Source organism: Phoenix dactylifera, chromosome 2 (genome assembly GCF_009389715.1).
Source record: "Phoenix dactylifera cultivar Barhee BC4 chromosome 2, palm_55x_up_171113_PBpolish2nd_filt_p, whole genome shotgun sequence".
In the NCBI taxonomy this organism is placed as follows: Eukaryota; Viridiplantae; Streptophyta; class Magnoliopsida; order Arecales; family Arecaceae; genus Phoenix; species Phoenix dactylifera.
In genome coordinates, this window is record NC_052393.1 from 18126475 (window position 1) to 18148488 (window position 22014).

General features: G+C 42.6%; 2 protein-coding genes across 7 annotated transcripts in view; both read left to right on the plus strand.

Moving 5' to 3' along the window:
- LOC103720147 (protein CHROMATIN REMODELING 20) overlaps nucleotides 1-12603 on the plus strand; it is a 50745-nt gene extending 38142 nt beyond the window's left edge. For 5 of the 6 annotated variants that reach the window (XM_008809723.4, XM_008809725.4, XM_008809724.4 and 2 more), the window contains 11 exons: nucleotides 2554-2695; nucleotides 3783-3932; nucleotides 4042-4097; nucleotides 4197-4503; nucleotides 4616-4751; nucleotides 7876-7937; nucleotides 9226-9458; nucleotides 10877-11080; nucleotides 11175-11253; nucleotides 11430-11698; nucleotides 11996-12603. In XM_008809723.4, the coding sequence (XP_008807945.1) occupies nucleotides 2554-2695; nucleotides 3783-3932; nucleotides 4042-4097; nucleotides 4197-4503; nucleotides 4616-4751; nucleotides 7876-7937; nucleotides 9226-9458; nucleotides 10877-11080; nucleotides 11175-11253; nucleotides 11430-11698; nucleotides 11996-12398 (2041 nt within the window). In that variant the 3' untranslated portion in view covers nucleotides 12399-12603. The remainder of the gene's footprint in view (nucleotides 1-2553; nucleotides 2696-3782; nucleotides 3933-4041; nucleotides 4098-4196; nucleotides 4504-4615; nucleotides 4752-7875; nucleotides 7938-9225; nucleotides 9459-10876; nucleotides 11081-11174; nucleotides 11254-11429; nucleotides 11699-11995) is intronic. The other variant, XR_005510659.1, reaches the window with a different exon arrangement.
- Nucleotides 12604-14099: 1496 nt separating this feature from the next.
- Nucleotides 14100-15158, plus strand: LOC103720159. Its single transcript, XM_008809746.2, has one exon. The coding sequence runs from the start codon at nucleotides 14100-14102 to the stop codon at nucleotides 15156-15158; it is 1059 nt and encodes a 352-aa protein (XP_008807968.2).
- Nucleotides 15159-22014: the final 6856 nt, after the last annotated feature.

The following is a 22014-nucleotide window of genomic DNA, read 5'->3' on the forward strand; positions in this document are numbered from 1 at the left end:
TATTTATTTACAATTATTGTTTTGTATGAGTTATTTTCCTCACGTGGCGGATATTTGGAATTTCCTTGAATATGAGATTTAAACATTGGGCTGCATATGATGTCCAGAATATTTTAGGACTCTGCAGTTCAAAATTCTCATGCCACGCTGACTGCCTTGTCAGAAACAATTTGAACTACATTTTTCTCTCTGTTCTCAGCAATGCAAATATCCACCATTCTAAATATATATGGACAGTCATGTACCTCTAAGTGGAGTCAATTGATCTTAAAATTGAAGCCCTATGTTCACAATTCACTAGATGATTCATCGAACACCTTGCCTCTACTCTTCCATGCATCCACAATAATCGAGCATCCATTTGATGCTAATGAATCTCTATGCGCTTTGAGAAACTTCTTGAGCAATGATCCATTGAGTTTATAGCAAGGACCTCAAACATGGATCGAATTGATGTGTTGCTTCTGACATTAGATTGAATGTCTAAAGCTCATTCTGTTGAAAGATCTCATGCAGTTGCTTAATTACTTTTGTGTCTCATTCTCTTTCTACTTATCTTCTATATTTGCTATGTCTCCTCCCTTTAAAGCTTCCTTAAGTGTTGGGATACAAACCTTGTCCAATCATTTTGTGATAGGCTTTTCGGAACCAAATGAAGACCTAGGTTATGCTTCTTTCCCATCTCATATTTCATGCCTTCAACACCCGAGATTCCAAACTCTCCTCTTAATTGGTAAAGTTGCTCCTCTTTGTCCGTCTTTATTTTTCTTCTTGGCATTGGTGGTTTTGTTTAACCTGGAATTTTGTTTGATGTCTGTGGGCATGCTCCAATAATAGACTTGTTCATAGGCCTGGCGGCCTACTCGGCTTGCTCAAGCTCAAAGCCTTTTGGGCAAGCTTGGGCCAAAGGCTTTAAGCTCGGCGAGTTGGGTCGAGTCTAGAAAATAGGGCCGTTTGATAAACAAGTTGGACTCGGGCTTGGGGATTAAAGCCTGACTTGGCTCAATTTTTTTTTTTTTGTGTGTTATTTGTTCATGTTTGTTGTATTTGTAGGCATAATTGACAATTATTGATATGTAGACTTAATGGGACAATAGGCATTTGTAGGTTGTTGGGAATATTTGTAGGCTGTTGAGCACATTTCTAAGTATTTTAATGTTTGATGTATTTTAATGCTTCAATAATAGACTTGGCATTTTGTAGGTTGTTGAGACTTATTGATATGTGGACTTAATGTTTGATGTATCTTGTAATACTTTTTAAAAAATAAAAAAATGGTCATGAAGATCGAGGCTCGACCCGAAGCTCCAAGCTTGAGTAAGGACCAGGCTTGGTTTTGCGAGGTGACCCTTTGTCAGGCCGGGCTCTGGCCTAAGTAAACTGTGCTAACCTTTTGAAAAACCTGGCCCGGTCCAACCCATGAACATGTTATTTGATAATTTCTCAGAGAGACTAGATTGCTGCACTAGAACATTTTGAATTAACGTTTAAGGGTAGATATGTAGTTTTAATATCACTTTTGAGGAGGCTTTGTCTTGGTGATTTTGTTATGTTCATTTAAGGGTCCGAAACATAGTATGTCGTACCGGCCAGAATTGAATGGTACGGAGCATACCATACCGTACCGATTCAGTACTGGTACCCGATACGGATGGCGTATCGACATTCGATATACAAAGAAAAGTTCATACCGTACCATACCGATACTGTGCTAGTGTAGCACCAGTACGGGGTCCGGTACCGAGATGGCGAACCTTGGTCCGAAATATTTTTTTTTTAAAAAAATCTTGTTTGCATTCTTAACCCCTTTTCAAGAACACTCAAATTTTCTTTTACCTGCTTTTATTGTTTATTTTCTATTCCAAGATATGGGGTCATTTAGCCTTGAAATGAATGTTTGCTTGGAATGCAAGATTTTGGTTTTGACTGCTTGTTTCTTCATTGGCAATTTGGTGACAAGTTCTAGTGACTGTCAAATGATGTTTGAGCGTCCTTTTATTAAGGATTTCTAGGTAACACACTTCTAAGTTTTAGTTGGTTGATTTCGAGTTGGCTACCCAGTAATCTTTTAGGATTAGTTTTTCTTTTATTGCGATAGTGCTTGTAAAGATCTCTTTAAGCTTTAGTGAGAAAAAAGCGCAGGGGGGGGGGGATTACTAAGAAGCTGAGAAGTGCTACTTCAAATCTATATTCGGATGTGAAGTGCTTTGTATATCAGAGTTTTCATTGCAACTGCTTAGACCACAAATTTTACAATTTTAATGACATATTTCTTGATGCAAATGTTTGTGCTGTTAATTTGAGGCGGGCATCCAATGCAAAACAAATAGTATGCCTTCGCCCTTCTGTTATCAAGAAGCAGGTTGATTGTTTCCTGAACCTGCCTAACTTGTTGAGTGCATGATTGTCCATATTTTACTCTTTGGCACATGCTTTTGTAGCGAATGGTTAATCTTCAACCAATGCATACTATTATCTTAATTTGCAGATTCCTTCAGTTTCTCACATTGGCTGTGATGGCATTTTCTTTTTGTTTGCTTCCCCTAAACTCAGGGAGAAAAGAGCCTATTTGCTTTCAAAATGGAGAATCAAAGGTGGAGTTCTTCTAATAGGCTATGCTGCTTTCCGAAACTTGTCACTTGGAAGGCATGTGAAGGATAGGCACATGGCCAGTGAAATTTGCAATGCATTGCATGTGAGTCATCAAACTTCTATAATTGTTTCTTTTATGCTCTAGTGGGTTCCTTCCATTATTTTCATTGTTACATGTCTTGATTGTTAATGTGGTTCTGGACCAGTAAGCCAGATAGCCACAATTTGAAATTCTAACTATAAGTTGTGCTAAATCAGAATTTCAAGTGTTTATTTGAACTAACGATTCTCCAAGAGAACAAATTATTCTCTTGGTCACATATATGTTCCATTTAAATTCTAGGTCCAATTTGTTGCAAAGCATTTTATACGAAGAACTGTTCAATGGATTACCATACCGATTTCTTATAAAAGACTATCTCTATTCAAGATCGCAGAGGCAGTAATGTTTAGATGTACTATAATGGATTACCCGTTCTTAAAGGTAAAGTGTTGAGTCAAAAGAAAGTGGCAGTTTTCATACTTGTTAAACCAATTTGCAATATCTCATTGCCATGTACTCATGAATCATATTCCTAGCCTATGAGTCAAAGTTTCAAGGTGGTACCATCAATTAGCATGAAAACACGTGTAATGTCAGCAATCACTACATTTTTAGATCTGAACATTTATTCATAAACCAAAGTGATTGTTTCTGCTACATAAGATGTGTAGTAGCTTTGACAACCGGCAACTGCTATTTGATTTGATCCATTTTAATAATTTCCTGCAGTTGCACTCTAAAGCAGCTAAAAATTGATTCAAAAGCACCAAAACGTTAGCAGACCCAATAAATGGTCAAAAAAATTACAAACTTCTATTATTTCTTGACATGTAAAATACAAAAGTGCAAGCATTCTGTTGGTGGTATCCCTGTTTCCAATGTGGCCATTGAGTTATAATGGATGGTTCAAAACTTTGTTAGTTAAAGATCTCTTCAAAGTGTTAAATCATTTAAATTGCCAGTAAACTAAATTACATTCGACTTCAACTGCATCAGTCAACAAGTTCAGCAAGATATTAGTTTAGTAATTTAATGTTGGAAAAATCTCTTCCAATAGTTTTTTCCTGTCTATTATTCTCACTATGTTTTCTGGCATTCCTTATCTAAATAGTTTCACAATTTGTGATGGTCCTGATTCTATTTTCAGTATGGACCTGATATACTAGTTTGTGATGAGGCCCATATGATCAAGAATACGAGAGCTGATATCACCCACGCTTTGAAACAAGTAAAGACACAAAGAAGAATAGCATTAACTGGATCACCCTTGCAGAACAATTTGATGGAGTATTATTGCGTAAGAAGCTTCTCATTTTGTCTTCTTTCTTGTTCATTTTTTTGTCTTTTGTAATAGGCAAAACCACATTTTTTATGTTTTGGCCTAGTCACGACTTGTTTCATTGCAGATGGTTGATTTTGTAAGGGAAGGATATCTGGGAAGTAGTCAGGAATTTCGAAACCGGTAAAACCTTCATTATCTCTTGCTGCATTTGATGTCAATATAGTGTGATATTCATCAACAGATACCTGCTTTCGACCTCTAATCACCATCTGCATGCAGGTTCCAAAACCCCATAGAAAATGGGCAGCATACAAATTCTACTTTGGATGATGTAAAGACTATGAACCAAAGATCACATATTTTATACGAACAACTTAAAGGATTTGTCCAGAGGATGGACATGAATGTGGTGAAGAATGACCTCCCTCCCAAAACTGTTTATGTCATCACTGTTAAGCTTTCTCCATTGCAGAGGAAGTTGTACAAAAAATTTTTAGATGTGCATGGGTTTGCTAGTGACAAAGTTTCTTCTGAGAAAACAATTAGGCGGAGTTGCTTCTTTGCTGGTTATCAGGCGCTGGCTCAGGTATAATCGTAGCTAAGGACCATATTGTTAGAGTGTGCCTAGAGTTTGATCAATATGTCTGTTAGACTACATTGTCGCTGACCATGAATGGAATGCATGCTTTAATGTGTAGATATGGAACCATCCTGGTCTCTTGCAAATGGCCAAAGAACATAGGGATTCCTTGAGACGGGAAGATGCTGTTGAGAACTTTCTTGTGGATGACAGCTCTAGTGATGATAACATGGAAACTGACTTAACAAATGGAGGTATTATGCTGCTTGTAACGTTTCATAGATACCTGTTTTTCGCTTTCTATTTTGCAAGTTATAATTTGAAAGATTCCGTTATTGGCATAATTTTGTTTGCATCTTTTTAGTTTTGTTATTTTGATTTTAAAAGTGTGGTTCTTTGGTTGACCTGGTAACATTATGTCAGATTGGGTTTCTGATTATTTGGCATTTTCACAACCAAATTTTAATTCAGATGAGTTACATAAGATATTTATGAACAAAAATAACTTACGTAAAAATATCAAATATGAGTATTTATTTTAATTCAGAAAAGTTTCAGAAGATATTTATGAGCAAAAATAACTTAAGTGAAAATATCAAATATGAATTTAGTGGGATAGAGTAAGAAATAAATGGTATTACACAGGATGCACAGGGAAAAGTGGTGGGCCTTTGAAAAAAAATATTTAAAATTTGTAGGTGGGTGTTCCATGTTTTAATATATTCAACTTCTAGTGGATTTTGCCAGTTAGTGTAAACGAACATTCCTTGGTGGATATTCACAGTACTTTAAAATTAAGGGATTAAGATGATGAATTGATGATAACATGACACAGTTCACTTCCATACTATGATAATTGTGGTCCCGTAACTTTGCAGTTTCCTTTAGCCTTTAGAACATGCGGGGATGTCTGTCTTGGTATATACATGGGTTTCTCAAACTCAGCTCATGCTCAAGCATGAGCTCAAGCTTGGCTTGCATTAGCTTTGAGCCAAGCTTTTATCTAGGTATGCTGAGCTTCCCTTTCTTTTTGCAAGTGGATTGTGTTTAAGCTGTCGAAACTGTTTGAGCTGGGCTTGTTTTCTTACCGAGCCAAGCCTGAATGAGTCATTGTCAAGCCAATCTTGAGCTGCATGTCAGCAGCTTGGATTGTTTGCAGCTGTATCAGTGGGAAGGAAATATTCAAGATTGGGAAGCTTTGTGTATCAGAAAATCTGCCTAGCTGCTATTTTTTTTACTCTCTTTCATGCTCCTTCTACATAAACTTCAACTTTACATGGGCTTTATCAAGCAGATAACTTCTGCAGGTGTTCAGAGAGACCCTTAAATTCCATGATATCACTTATATCAGGAAAATTAGCCCCTCAATATTACCATGAAATTATCATTCCAATACTGACAGATTAGCAAAACCCAGTTGGATATCACCAATCGCTCTCTCATTTTTTTATGCATTATGGAACCAATCTTCCAGCAACAATTTCCAGAATTTGGTCCATTATCTCGATCTCACAACATACAGCCTCTACACGATGCATTGGATGTGCACCACAAGCATTGGAATGCATTCACAGGAACCAAACAAAGTTCTGCAGAAAAATTTAGACTTCTGAATAAGATAACCTAGATCAGGAAAAACTACATCAAGCCTATACAAATATGAATGGCTAGGAGAAAAGGGCATTTTGGACATACGTTCAACAATGCTTCCCATGTCAAGCTTTAGTGAGTGGTCATTTAAGTACTGCAGAGGAACGGGTTGTTGAAGTTATATCTGCAAGACCTGTTCAACATCAAATGTCGGTGAAACCTCTTGCATGTGGTGGAATTTTTGAAGTTGGGTGCTGCAACATAGATTAGATGGCAACGATGCAACCTTTTCACGAACCTTCATGTGTCATGACAAAACAAAATGAACACTTGGTTTTGGACTAGTGCAATATAACGATAAAGTGTCTTTTAACAATGTTTCCATGAAAAAACTATAGTTCCAGAATACTTGTTCTATGTTGTTCCTAATCTGCTTATACATTCCATGCCAGCTGAGGTAAGTTGATTGGGGCAGCTTTTGTATAGCCATATTTTCCGGGAGCCTTCTCCGAACGCCTATATATCTTTCAACACAATACTTGAAATATAAATGCATAATTTGTTTACTATCAAACATAGAATATGAGTGCCTTGGGTTTATATTTACTATCAAACCTTTGCCAATTTACTGATTTAAGTTGATAAACAAAGGTGGTTGTTAGCTTGTTTTATTATGGTAGAAAGGAAGGTCTGATGGAACATAAAATTATGTACTCTAAGGATGATTTATGTGAAAAGAGAAGAATACTGCAAGCTACTGGATTAGGCAGGACATGCTGGGCCTTGCTAAGGAAGCCTGATATGAGAGTCATGTCATGAAGACATTGTTGGCATGCTCCATGTTGTCTCCCATACCCTGAGCAAGGTCTTTGTCAAAAATATGTTCCATAATTGATGAGAATTTGAAGTCTCATGTATATTTTCTTATATTATATGCTACGTTGCTAAGACTTGTAACATTTCTTTTATGACATCACATTGTAGGCACCTAGGTGTATCATAGTCCCACATTGACCAATAAAAAAGATGCAATATAGGTTTATTAGCCGGGGCCAGTCCTCCTCCCAACAATTTAAGTTTCCAGGCAATAAGTTCATGATAAGTGTTATCAAAGTCAGCCCCATCGTGTGCCACAACCTTTATTAGTCATGCAGGCCCCTCACTAAGGGATAGCAGGGTCAAGGAGGGCTCAGTAGGGTTGAGTAGGACCTAGGCCATGGGTGGGCCCTCCTCTCTTGAGTAGGAACCAACCATAACGAGGGTGTCACAAGCTGGGGTAGTGGAGATTGTCATAGTCCCATATTGACTAATAAAAGGGGCTCTACATGGGTTTATTAGCCTGGGCCGGTCCTCCTTTTAAGAGCTTAAGCTTTTGGACTATGAATCCATGATAGTAGGCAATCTTCTAGTTGAGATCTATAAAGGCAACAGAAGCCTCGGTAGCAAGCTGCCAAAGTGCCTACGTGGGACATAGCACTTGTCTAAACGGATGAGCTTGTAAGCTATTTTGATAATGTAAGGAAACTGTTTTTTTGTGCACTTCTTCTGTATTGTTGCCATTAATACTAAGACGTGACACTTCTAAGTGAGATGAGGATATTTTCCATCCTTATGATGTTGAAAAGAGCCCTTAATAGACTTTTATTTATACTTTCTACTATTAATATTTTTTCCGTGTTGGGTGGACTTTTTTCTAATTTTTCTTACTGTTTCTGTATTTTCATATGTGAAGGGTTGTTCTGTTTTAACTAGAGACTAAAATGTAAAAATGTTTATTGGTATGTGCAGAGAAGCAGAGGATGAAGAATGATTCGTTGAATAAGAAAAGTGATACTATTTTTTATCATGAGGTACTGCTGCAATTTTTTCTCCTTTCTAAGTTTTTATTTTGTTTCAGACTAGTCAAGCCGGTTTAGTTTTTGGTAGTTTCAGTAGTTCGGGCTACTGTTTGGTGGAAATAAAAGAAAATGATAACTAATGATAAACAAGTGAAGGATCAAAGTAGATATCATTTTGGATTATATTATACCATTTTGGACCTCTACATATATCATTCTAATCAATGTCATCGGACCCGAACAAACAGATCAACCTGTTGAACCATTGACCATTAATATGTTCAAAAAGATGGACCAATTAAAGATAAAATGAGAATGTTCGGAAAATATGAGGAATCTTGACTAAAGACTCTCTCTCCTCCCTCAGAAAATGTTCTCTTATTAAACACACATCTCTATATTCTTCTGACTAGTGACTTAAGAAGAAGAGGGGAAATGAAACCAAAATGAGTATTTTAAAAAAATCTGCTCTAAAGAATTGAGATTTTTGAGATTACAATTATCCCAGATGGTCCAACACTAGCAGAACCATAGAAAAATAAAAATTTAGAGATCAGTGATGGATAAGAGTTAGCAGTTGACTGGGTAAAGGAAATGATATGTGATGGAGGGAAGAGGAGGGCTGAGCTGATGAAGGGAAGACAGCCTCAGGTTAGCTGGGGCCTGTCTTCCTTTGTCGCTCACCTTAGTCCACTTGTCTTTGTTTGGACTGAGGCTTCACAATGAGAAGAGTCTTCGTAGCTTTGAAGATTAATCCCATTAAATGATCATAATGCCCTTTGTGTCATAAAAGAAAATAGATTAAAGATGAGCATATTAGTCTTTTGCCATTTGTATTCTATCTGGCCTACCTATTAAAACCAGCTTGCATCATCTGTTCAGCAGAAACAGACTGACTGGTTTGAGAGGCTTGGGATAAGTTTTTGACCTATTACAGTCCTTTACTGTTTGATGACAAATTAACTTAATATCTAAATTTTATCATGCTGGGATAACCAAGCCTATGACAAAAGGTTCTCTAAATTTGTTTGGTGGATAATATGACATGCTTCCAGATATCCACAAACCTTTCAATGTTGAACCTTAGTCTTGAAAAAATGCTTTTCGGAATTAAAAGAAATGATAAGAGGACTAGCATGAAACCAAAAAGTTTCAGTTCCAGTTTTAGAGTTGCAGGCTGAAACTCAAAATCACAAGCAGGATCTTAATTGATCAGTGAGTTTTTGTATAAAATATATTGTGCTATAAGCTATTCATTTTTCTTAATTCTTTTGCTTAAGGCACTTTTATGTTATTTTAGGAAAGTGACTGGTGGGAGCATCTTCTAGACGAAAAGATATACAGGGAAGTTGATTACAGTGGTAAAATGGTTTTACTACTTGATATCCTCTCCATGAGTTCTGAGTTTGGTGATAAGGCATTAGTTTTTAGCCAAAGCTTGACAACTCTAGATTTGATAGAGTTGTTTCTATCAAAATTACCAAGGAAAGGAAGAGAAGGCAAGTACTGGAAGCAAGGCAAGGATTGGTATAGGTATGTCTAGACTCTAGATCTTTTTAGTGAAAAAGTAAAGTGTTATTCTTACTTTTCTGGGATATCAACTGGGCAGTAACTTTATATGAACTGCTAGCATTATTGCTTCATTAGTCAATAATATGTGATAGTCATGTTGTAACGATATTCATCATTCTTATTTCATTCCATTTTAATTGCACTATCTATTCATTTGTTGATATGGTATACTTTGAAACTTTTCACTTTAGTAGCTCCTGACATGACACAATTTGCCAGTTTGCCTGAAAATGAAATATGACAATTTTTTCTGTAAAGATTTTGACTCATGCTCATATTTTCTCTTGATTTTTCACTATGAAGGCTCAGGTTGTGTGCTACTTTAATTTTTATCTTATTTTACCTTCGACTTGAGATCAGTTTCTTATTGATTGTATCAATTAGGCATCCTCTCTAGAACTGATTTGATGTGCTCATCGTAGAGCAAATGATAGGTTATGGCTAATTTTGGAACTGGTGGCTTTGTGTGGTTTGTCATTTACTTAATCCATGTTGACTATTAAGTAAGATTTATTTCTAAATGTCTTAGAGTTTCCTTCTTAGGAAACCCTCCAAGTATTTTGGTTTTGGTTATATGGTGATTGACATTCATTTGATTGTTATGGTGTTTTTATATGGCCATATATTTCATTTCCGGCAAGACATTTTCTTATGTTGTTGGAGTCATAGAGCATTTTTTTGTCATCTCCAAAGAGTAATTCTTGGAAAACCCTTTTAACTTAATTTTACATAATTTTCTTAATTTTTCAATGTTGCAAGTCTTTTCTCTAAATTATTTTATGTATGGCCTTAGCCTACAGAAGGATCACATTACAACGAAATGTAACATTAGGGATTTAATTGGAAACTTTTGAAGTGGAGGGGTTGTAAGTGAAGCATGTAGAAAGTCAAGGGGGGCAAAGGTATTTCCCTAAAAATTACTATGCCTTGGATGCAATAAGTTTTCAAATCAATTGCTAGAAAATGATTTCAAATAATTAAGCAGATTAGCTAGAAATTTAAGAACTGAAGCAGTTTTTAGTGGCTAAACAAACTGAATGTTTGCTTTATCATTAAATGTTATAACTGCATAACAGTTAAGCAACTAGTTAGGTGGTTGTTTTTGATATTGCTAATAATAATGATCAGCTGTTTCATGTACGTGCCTTGCACAAATAGATCTTTGTAGGTGATGAAAAGAAAATGTTGGGCAAATCCTGATCTCATCAGTTTATTGGATGATGTGTTTTTGGGCTAATCATGTTTCTAAATTAAGTTTTCTTTCTGAGCAAATTTGATGATCAAGTGCCATAACGAAAAAAATACAATGAATCTTCTTTAGTGCATTACCATCTCTACAGAGACATAAGAATGACTTGACCTGTTAATGCATTGAACAGGCTAGATGGAAGCACACAGTGTTCCGAAAGGCAGAAGCTTGTGGAGAGATTTAATGAGCCCACGAATACAAGGGTGAAATGTACGCTGATATCAACGCGGGCTGGATCGCTGGGCATCAACCTTCATGCTGCTAACCGTGTTATTGTTGTTGATGGTTCATGGAATCCAACCTATGACCTTCAGGCTATATATCGGGTTTGGAGGCATGAATACAATCTAGAATTTAGTTCCTTTTCTTGAAGTCAACCTGATATGTCAAGATTTCATCCTTCTTATATTTGTATCACCTTCTTGCAGATATGGGCAAAACAAACCTGTCTATGCTTACCGTTTAATGGCACATGGAACCATGGAAGAAAAGATATATAAACGGCAGGTAAAGTTGAATGCAAATACATGCCAAATGACTGATGTTTCATTATTATCATATGCTGGTCGTTAATCTGTGAAGTGTAAACTAAATCATCATGAGGTTGTATGAAAGTGTAGGAAGGATGAGGGTTATCTTTGTAAGTTGTAGCAACTATTACAGAGCTAGGCTGGTATGAACAGGTGACAAAGGAAGGGCTTGCTGCAAGGGTGGTGGATAGACAACAAATACATAGAACCATGTCCAAGGAAGAGATATTGCACCTTTTTGACTTTGGCGAAGATGAAAATTCTGACATGCTTGAACAGAAACAAGAAAATCAAGTTTTACCCAATAAGGATACAAGTGGTGAAATTGGATGTTCATGGGGACAGAAATCCTTGCCTCTTTGTCATGGAGCTAGCTGTACTGACAAGATCATGGAAAGCATCTTTAGTAGACATTATCCTCGGTAAATTTTTCTAACCTTTTCCCATAATTATGTTTTATGAACTGACTCTATTTTCTTTACTTTTGGCTTTGTTGCTTTTCTCACATGTGTATTCTTGCCACGCGTTTCAATTCTTCAATGTTTTTCTTTGAGGCTCTGTTACCATTTAGAACTTTTGGAATTACATTATTAACTCCTATTTTTTTTAATTTTTGAATCTGAACTTGAAAATACCATTCATTATATATTTTCGTTGATATTATAAATTTAGAAGGTATATTCAGGACTGGAATGTGAATTTTATTGGGTTCTCTGCAGCTGGATTGCAAACTACCATGAACATGAGACCCTTTTACAAGAGAATGAAGCAGAGAGGCTATCAAAAGAGGAGCAAGACATAGCCTGGCAGACTTATCAAAGATCATTGGAGTGGGAAGAGGTACACAGGACAGTTTTTGATGATTCTGAGAGAAAACTAGTTGCAGATGATCCTGTCAAGAAAAAACTAGTTGCAGATGATGCTCTTCCAGAGAGCAGTGTTCCTCAACAAACAAAGGGCAGCTCAAGAAGCCGCTCCGTTAACCAAAGAAAGTGTACCAACCTGGCTCATTTGCTAACATTGAGAAGCCAAGGCACTAAATCCGGCTGCAGCACCATCTGCGGAGAATGTGCACAGGAGATCAGCTGGGAGAACCTTAACAGAGATGGGAAGTCTAGGTGAGGTTGTACACTGTTCATGTGTATGTATTCTGCATTTTTTTTTCTTTTTGTAAATTCAGAGCGGCATATAGTGGAGTTTAATTTTTAAAGGTTCATTCATAGTTAAGAGACAAAATTTAAAAGGTGGTTTAATTAATGTATACTTTGTTAATAAATCACATTGTGGTCTTGACAGCATCATCTAACCCATAAGTTTTCCTTGAGAAGTGGCTCCTTTTAGGCATCCTGCCTACCTTTTCAAATCAGAGTTTTCAATCTCAGCAATGCCATCAATGCATTAGATCTACCTTTTTGAAGAATTTGGCACCTATTGTTATTGGTGCAACCAATAATTGGTGCTGTTTCTTACCTTCACCTCATTTGGTTTAGTTCCCAAATAGTTAGTTGTAACACTGAAACTGTAATCATATGCAGTCCCCTGTCTATATATTCCACCATCTACAATAGGCCTCAAGCCCTTGAACTCAGTTATACTGGATGAAGAGAATGTCTGGCTTGTTTGTTGAGGAACATAATTAGACCTTTGTGTGGTCACACCAAGTGTAGAAATGCATAATTGTGACGTTTCCTGCTTGAGATGTATACTTTTGTTAACCATAAAAGATGGAGTACGGCACAAGTTGTGATAGCATTCCAAGGCCCTCTCTTCCAAGAGCTTTGATTTATCATTGAAGATGGAGAAATGCACCGGTGTATTGTATTTCTCCTCTTTTTTCTGTCGCCAATGATTGTCTAGAAGTTAAATCCGAGCAATCAATACATAAACATGTGCATATGTACTTATGTTTGTGTAATTTTACATGTATTATTACAATAGCACTTGCCTTTGTTAAGGATGTCTGCTTGCTTGCGATATGGTGCAGTTCTAATGCTGTAGTTTCAATTCTGGATGGTGAATATCATAACTTTATTTTCGTTACTTTGGTTTAAATCCCTCTGACCAGTTTAAATGTTGCATGCAGCTTATTGTTTCGGGGAACGCTTATTGTTCTCTTTGTTGCTCTTTTCTCCATGCGATTATTTCTATGCTTTTTGGTGCTTAATGACATGGTTTAAATGATAAAAATACTCTATGTTGGTATAGCTATATAGTTGAATATACGATTGGCCAAATTCTCATTTCGTCTGTTTGGTGAAGAATGCCTTTTCTGGTTCTTTTGGAATACGCGTGCTAGCACCAATTGAATGCTGGGAAGGAGGGCATGCACTCAACACCAGTTGAATGCTGGGAAGGAGGTCATGCACTCAACACCAGTTGAATGCTGTTGAGGGGAAAGCCACACTTGCGCATACTTGTACCTATTTAATGCACGCGCACGTACTAACATTAATTATGCATATGGGAGGGAGGCCACACGCATGCTGGCAGCGCTCCTGTGTGTGCATGACATTTAACACCTCTTGGATGCATTTGGGAGGGAGGCCTTTGCAAGTGCGCACGAGTGAGAGAGAGATAGAGAGAGCGCGTGCGTCAAAGTTCGCGCTCCTTGGGAGGTCTCTGAGGTATTTCGTGGAATAGGTGAGGGTGAGTGGGGATGACCGACATTGGGGGCGGTTCGACTGTGCCGGAGACGGGGAGAGCCGAGGGACCTAGAGTCTTGGCTCCCGGGGGCGAGGTGAAGGGCCATGGGCAAAGGTGGCGAAGGGAGAGCCGTGGAGACAAAACTGGTCGTGTTACCGATCCTCCCCTCGGGAGCTGGAGATGCTGCAGAGGAGTTTCTCTGAGGTGGTGGATGTCCCGGAGGAGGAGCTGGAGGGGAATCGTTCGGAGTGGCGGAACACTACGATCATAGGGAGAAGTCTAGGGAGGTACGTCCCGACGGACTGGGTGGCGAGGGAGATCAAAAGAGTTGGGCGCTTGGGATATAATGTGGAGTGTTTTGTGTTAATGGATGGTTTCTTCGCCGTCCGGTTTGCGAACGAGGATGATCGGAAGGCTGCAATGGTGAATGGTCCGTGGATGGTGGCCGGTCAGCTCCTTGCAATGGATCGGTGGCGCCCTAATTTCATCCCTGATGATGAGGGTGTCAGCCGGGTGGTCGTCTGGCTTCGCCTGCCGCGGTTGCCTTTGGATTATTGGAAGAAGCCGACCATCCTGCGTATAACAGCCAGTGCCGGTACCCCTCTGGCGTTGGATGGAGTTACAGAGCAGGGGAGGCGGTGTGGTTTCGCCAGGGTGAAGATTGCGCTGGACTGCTTAGCCCCACTCAAGCCGGGTACTCTTGTGAGGGGTACATCGAAGGGGGTAGTGGAGGTTTTCTGGCAGGGCTTCATCTATGAAAACCTGCCGGCTCCCTGCTCCAGGTGCGGTAGGATTGGGCATGCGGTGACGGAGTGTGTTTTCTCCTTGCTGGAGGTCGAGGCGGTGGAAAAAGGGGAGATTGGGGGAAAAGGAAAGGAAGCATCAGGGATGGAACCCCCGGTGGCGACGAGCCAGGTGAATAGGGGAAATGATGAATCGGAGGCGTTGCCGACGTTCGGTCCGTGGATGGTCACGAGTCACTCTCGGATCCCACGGGCGGCGAAGGTGCCGGCTCGGAGGAAGGCGACAACCGAGTTAGGGGCAAGGCCGAGCTCGATGCCCACTTCTCCCCGTTCCGGCATGAAACCTGTCGAGAATAGGGCGGAAGCGGAGGCCTCTCCGATCGACCTCAATGGGTGGCAAAAGCCCACCAAGGTAGCTCGTCGAAGGACACTGGAGAAGGACGTCTCGGAAGCTAGCGGTGGCATGAACACGGCCGGACCGAGTCATCTCACCTAGGAGGTTGGCGCGGGGGTTGAGTCGAGCCTAAGGCCGGGTTCGGGCGGGACCGATCCAGAGTCGACCCGGGTTACAGACAAGGGTGCGGGCGAAACGGGATCCGGCCTAGTTCAGGATGGGGTTAGACCCGACTCCACTGACCGCATTGGTGGGTTGGGTCGGAGTCCGTTGAAGCGCAGTAGAAGCCCGGCCAGACCCAAGGGCCAGTCGCGCCCGACCTCTGCTTGGGGGGGGGGGGGGTTTGGTCCAATGAGGAAGGAGCGGCTGGGAGGCAGCCTTCGCCGGAGAAGCACCGCCCCACTCGGTGGCGTGCAACCGACCCCCTAGGGCGGAGCGGGAGTCCAGAGGAGGCGGCAGGCCCTCTCGGCGCAAGACAGTGGGGGCAACAGGGTAGATGTTGGCCAGATCTCTCTCTGTGGCGGCGCTGTTCTCGGATCTGGGGGAGGCTTCGACGGCACGACCGACCAGAAAGAAGGAAGTGGAGGGTTCGGTGGGGGTGGAGACGTCCGGTGCTCCCCGGTTGAGCAGTGGTGCAGCTGTGTCTCTCGGCTTCCCACCGGTAGCGAAGGTATTGGAACCGTGCCAGTTGGCACAGTTGATTTCTATGCCTCCTTTGTTGGAACCGGTTGCAGGGGAGGATCCCGGGCGTAGTGGGGATGGCTGTGGTAGTAGGGTGGAGCCTGTTAATGGGCAGTTAGGGGTTTCGATTACTGAAGCAAGATAACAAGGGGAAGCCTCGGGCCAATTGGCACAGTCGGAGGGTGGTGGTGATCATCTTCGTATCTTGTCCCAATTGAAGGCTGCAGCGAAGAGGGTGAGCCCAGGTGTCTTGGCTACTGGAGGTGCTATGGATGAAGTGGTTTTTCATGATTGCAACCCCGGGGTGGTGGGTTGTGATACCCCCATGGGTGATCAATGAAGGTTCTCCTATGGAATTGCCGTGGCGCGGGGAAGTCTTCCTTTGCCCTGGCTTTTCGAAGGTTTGTGCAACAGCACAAGCCGGATATTTGCATTTTGTTTGAGACCCGTTTGTCGGGCAGGGGCCTTCAGAAGGCTAGGAGAGCGATCCCTAGGTCATGGGGATTCTATGCAGTGGAGTCTCGTGGGCTGTCGGGTGGTATAATTGTCACTTGGAGGCAGGACTCATGTAAACTGGATATTTTTCATGTTTGTGCCCAAGAGGTGATTATGGTGATCTCGGAGGGCACTAGCGATCCTTGGATTTTTGCTGAGGTGTATGCCAGTACTGATTTTAGGGAGAGACGAAGGTTGCAGGAGGAGGCATCGCAGTTGATTGATCAGAGCAACCCTTTACTGATGGCTGGTAACTTTAATTGTATTGTTGACCCTTAGGAGAAGATGGGGGTAAGCCATTCTCTTATGAGAGGAAGGTCAAGGAATTTGAGAACTTTTTGACCTCAAATGGTTTGATTGACTTGGGATTCTCGGGTCCTAGATTCACATGGTGCAACAATCAGCAGGGTCGGGCTAGGGTTTGGTACAGACTTGACAGAGCTTGTGCGACAGCTGGGTGGGTCCAGAGCTTTCCGGATCATCGTGATACTCACCTGCCCAGGATTGCGTTCGATTACAACCCTTTATTGTTGAGTACATATGCTTTTGTTCCAGTGCACCCCCTTCAGATTCGAGAAGCTGTGGCTCTATTACCCACGCTCATGGGAGATGGTGAGGGAGGCATGGAGCATTCCAGTGAGGGGTGATGCCATGTATCGGGTGTCCCGGAGATTGGAGCTGGCGAGGAGGAGGTTGAGGAGATGGAATCGAGAGGAGATGGGTGATATCTTTAGGAGGATTGAGGAGTCAGTGGTGGCCATTGCCAGTTTACAGGATCAGAAGGCTCGAGGGGGGTCTATCGGATGAGGATGTAGGGAAGCTTAGATCACTATTGACTTTATATGATGCCCTCCTTAGATAGCAGAAGATATTTTGGAGACAGAAGGCGATGGTACAGTGGATCACGGAGGGGGACAGAAACACCAGTTTTTTCCACCAGGCGACAGTGATTAGGAGGCATCAGAGCAGGATCAGAGTTATCAGGGATGAGGATGGGCTGCAGTCGGAGGATCCGGATGTGATACAGAGGATTTTGGTGAGTTTCTTTAGGGGCAGATGGACAGAGCAGACCTCTGGAGTGAGCGTAGCAGATATTCCATCGCCAGGGGTGGGGGTCATAGAGGAGGAGTCTACAGCTTTGATCAGGCCGGTATCGGAGAGGGAGATCAGGGAGGCGGTGTGGTCCCTCGGGGGGGACAAGGCTCCAGGGCCGGATGGGTTCCCACCTGTGTTCTTTCAGCGTTATTGGATGATAATTGGATGAGACGTGACGGAGGCTATACAGTAGTTCTTCAGCACAACATTGATGGCGGCTGAGTGGCAGAGAACTTTCATCACCCTGATTCTGAAGCGGCAGGACGCTACGGAGCCGAGTCATTTTCGTCCGATCAGCCTCTGTACGACTTTGTACAAGGTGACGATGAAAATTCTTGCTGTCAGGCTGAGGGGTGTGCTTCCTAGGCTCATTAGCTCGGAGCAGGGGTCCTTCTTGGAGAGGCAGAGCATATCTGACAATATACTCATTGCTCAGAAGTTTATGTTTGATCTTGTAGAGCTCCGATGAGGAGAAGCTTGATGGGGATCAAGCTGGACATGGAGAGGGCTTATGACAGGATGAGGTGGGACTTTGTGCAGAAGTCTCTGCGGGTGTTTGGGTTTTATGAGACATGGATCAGGTGGGCTATAGGCTATATCAGTGCTCCTTCTTTTGCTATTCTAGTGAATGGTACGCCATCCCGCTTCTTCGCATCGTCTGGGGGCTTGCGCCAGGGTTATCCCCTCTCTCCACTACTGTTTATTATTTGTGCGGATGCATTGTCTAGATCCTTGCGGTAGGCAGTGGTCAGTCAGGAGTTGGAGGCTTACAGACCGGTTGAGGGAGCAGCTGCGATTTCTCATCTGCTCTTCGCTGATGATTGCCTGCTTTTAGCCAGGTCCTCTAGGCAGACGACCCGATTTATCGGTCAGATTCTTCGGGATTACTGTGCTGTGTCAGGTCAGCGGGTCAACTTGGCCAAATCAGCTGTTATCTTTAGCCCGTAGACTCGAGTGGCGCTGAAGCTTTCTATAATGGAGGTCTTGGGAGTGGGTGAGCAGGTAGGCCTGATGACATATCTGGGGGTGCCATTATGCGGCCGACGACTGAGGATTAGGGATTGCATGTCCCTCGAGCTCAGCATCAGGCGCAGGTTAGAGGGTTGAAAGATACACACTTTGTTTATAATGGGGAGGATCACTCTTGTTCGCTTTGTACTTACCTCAGTCCCTATTTATCTACTATCCCACGTCGATATCCCGGTGGTACTCCTGAGGTCCCTTGAGCAGCTTTTCAGAGATTTTATCTGGGGGAGAAGCAGTGGTAGAGGCGGCATCCATTTGGTGGCTTGGGAGGTTGTATGCCAGCCGGTCAGTGCTGAGGGTTCGGGGGTGCAGTCTTTGGTGGCGAGACGGGAGGTATTAGCGGCGAGGCATGCAGCTAGATATGTGTTCTTGAGCCCGAGAGTATGTGGTCCTCTCTGATGAGGGCCAAGTATGGTGCTTTGGTGCCTGGGGGGCGAGTGGAGCATTTCCACTCTCCGGTCTGGAGAGTGATGTGTGCTAGGGCTATGGCGGTGCTTCCGGAGATCAGATGGACTATTGGCGATGATCGCTCTATAGATGTGATGGAGGATAGTTGGGTGATCGAGTGGCCGATTTGTCGTCTGCCGACCATGGTGGACTCAACAAGATTAGCTGGGTGCAGGGTTAGCGATCTGCTGGACTCAGAGGGGAGCCATTGGAGGGTGGAGATGATTAGGGAGGTGTTTGGTGAGCAGCTGGCGGAGTTAATTTTGGCACTGCCAGTCCCCACTGGAGGAGAGTCTGACAGGTTACTTTGGACACCGACGGGGCGTTCGCGGGTGCGAGCCAGGGATCTTCACGCATTGTTCAGCAGGTCGCTGGATATGGAGGTTACGGATTCACCCCCGAGTGGCACTCTTCATTTGAAAGGTGGCTTGGGGCTGTCTCCCGACTACTAGTATGCTTGTCCGGCGTGGCATGCGGGTCTCTCAGTTTTGTGAGGCATGTGGTGATATCGTAGAGACCATCGAGCATGTTCTTCTGCAGTGTCCTAGGGTACGAGAGATATGGCGGAGATCTCCGGTCCCCTTACATGACGCGGTGGTCTCGGCGTAGGATCTGTTGCGGGTGTTGAGAGACTCCATGTGTAGGCCCAGACTGGCGGTGGATGGGATACTAAGGGCGTACTTGTCCTATCATATTTGGTTTGACAGGAACATAGGCATATTTGAGGGGAGGCGGTTGCTTCCGAGGATGGTGGTGAACAGAGCGGTGTGACACGCGAGGGAGGTTATGGCGGCTGCTACTGAGTTTTCTTTTGGGATGGCTAGGGACAACTGGGGTACTCCTCACGCTGCTTCAGCGCCCCGTTTTGCCCTTATCTCTTGGGTACTCCCACCCCTTGGCTATCTCAAAGTAAACTTCGACGGCAGCAGGTTATTGGATGGTGTGATTGGAGGGGTAGGTTATGTGATCAGGGATCACTGTGGTAGGTTGATTGCAACAGGAGGGCGGCGTACACCAGGGCTTATAGTTGTTGGGGTGGAGTTGCGGGTTGCATGAGAGGGTTTGTCCTACGCCAGGCAGGTACTTGGCATCGAGCGGGTGCACCTTGAGGGAGACTCTGCGGTGGTGATCGACTGGATCTGGGGAGCGGACAGGTACGGTGATGGTCACCCTCTTATTCGGGAGACTCGCAGGATGGCTCCGCTGATGAGCGGATTTTAGGCTGACCATGTGTTTAGAGAGGCGAATAGGGCCACAGACTGGGTCGCCTCTTTTATGGCCCGATGTTCTGGGGATTTTTTGTGGACGTCTGCTTTAAATGCTCCTTTTTCTTTATTGCCTTTTCTTTCCCACAACGTAGCGGGTTGTACTCATATTAGATCTATATGAATGAGTAGCCCTTTTTAAAAAAAAAAAAAAAAAAAACGCACGAGTGCCCACACTCAAGTACACAGGGGAGGCTACGTGCATTCTGTGCACCCGCGTATGGAGGTCACAACGATCACAGATGCACGCTTGAACGCACAATCTAATGTTAGCTGATCGCGTCTGCACGCAAACATCACTTGAAATGCATTTGAGAGGATGTGGGTCCCACGCAATAACCCCACCTCAATGTACGCGTACCAGCACCAGTTGAATGCGTTTTGGAGACAAGTGAGCACATGGACACTGACACTGATTTAAAGCACACAAATACTGGCATACAGCCGCGCTCAAACTAACGCTAGCTAAACGCATTTCGAAGGAGGCCACACATATTGTACCCAAAAAAAAAAAAAAAAGGAGGCCACAGATACAGACACCAGCTGAAATTGATGCACGTGCCAAGACCATTGAATGCATTTGGAAGGGAGGAGGCTGCACGCCCAGGCAAACTGTTGGTGGAGGCTGGTGCAGGCCAAATCAAGAACGCTCGTCCGCGGCGGTGTCACCTACGAATCGTAATCAAACGTCGGAAGGTGCTTGACATGATCGGTTTAAAAATTATGGTTAAATTTTCAGTATCACCTACGAATTTTAATGAGTTGACAGCGTCTACGGTCGTAACAGTGGCATTAGAGCCAGCGACACGGATTCGATTCTCAGGATAAGTGATTAAAAAAAAAAAACTCCCTTGCTGGCCCACGGCAAGGCCGGTGTGGGCCAAGTCAGTAAGGCTGGCCCGCGGCGGACGCCGGTGTGAGCCAAGTCGTAATCGAATGCCGAAGGGGCGATTGGGATGGTCGGTTTAAAGACCATAGTTAAACCTTCACTATCACATGCGGGTTTTAATGAGATGGCAGCACCTACGGTCCTAACACAAATTTACTAACATCCACCAAGTTTATTTGGGATGGAGGAGGTCATGCATGGATGTAGCAGCACTATTTGGAAACGTATTTGGAAGGAAGAGTGCATTTGGAAGAAAGAAAATGGCCGCATAACCCAGCACATATTTATTGACTATTAAAATATTTGTAGAAGAAGAAAAAAATTAAGAGAAAAGTTGAGAGAGAAAAGAAGTTTTATAGGCTGAAATAGGATCACGCTAATAAAAAAAAATACTATGGGCAATACAGGTTGTTACGTAATTTCTAAAATTACTCTAACAAAATCATACTAATAAAGAAAAATAATACAAGTTGTTATAGGATCATGCTAATAAAAAAAATTATTATGGCTAATGCAGGTTGTTACGTGATTTCCAAAATTATGCTAAACGGAGAAGGTCATATATACGTACAAGCCCTAGCTGAATCCAATTGGAAGGACAAACGCACAAACTTGTAATGCTAGCTAAATGCATGTAGGAGGAAGGAGATCAAACATAAACACACTAGCATTCATTGATTCCACACGCGCACACACACGTCGACTGTAATTGAATGCTTCTAAAAGGATACATGCACCCACTGATGCTGGTTGAACCTATTTGGGAGGAAGGAGCTGCCGCACGCTTGCATGCCCTAGCACCAGCTTAACGCATCCGTGAGGGAAGGGAGGCTACGGACACGTACCCACACTGGTTCAATGCATTTCGGAGAAGGCCACGGGCAGACGCTAATTGCTAATGGAGTGCATTTAGGAGAAAGGTCATATACTAACGCTAGCTACACGTATTTGAGAGAAGAACATGTACGTGCATGCAGGACTTCCAAATTTGAACATCAGCCAAATCTGGGTGGAGCATGACATTAGCTAAGATCAAACAAAGTGTTATTTGATAAACTTA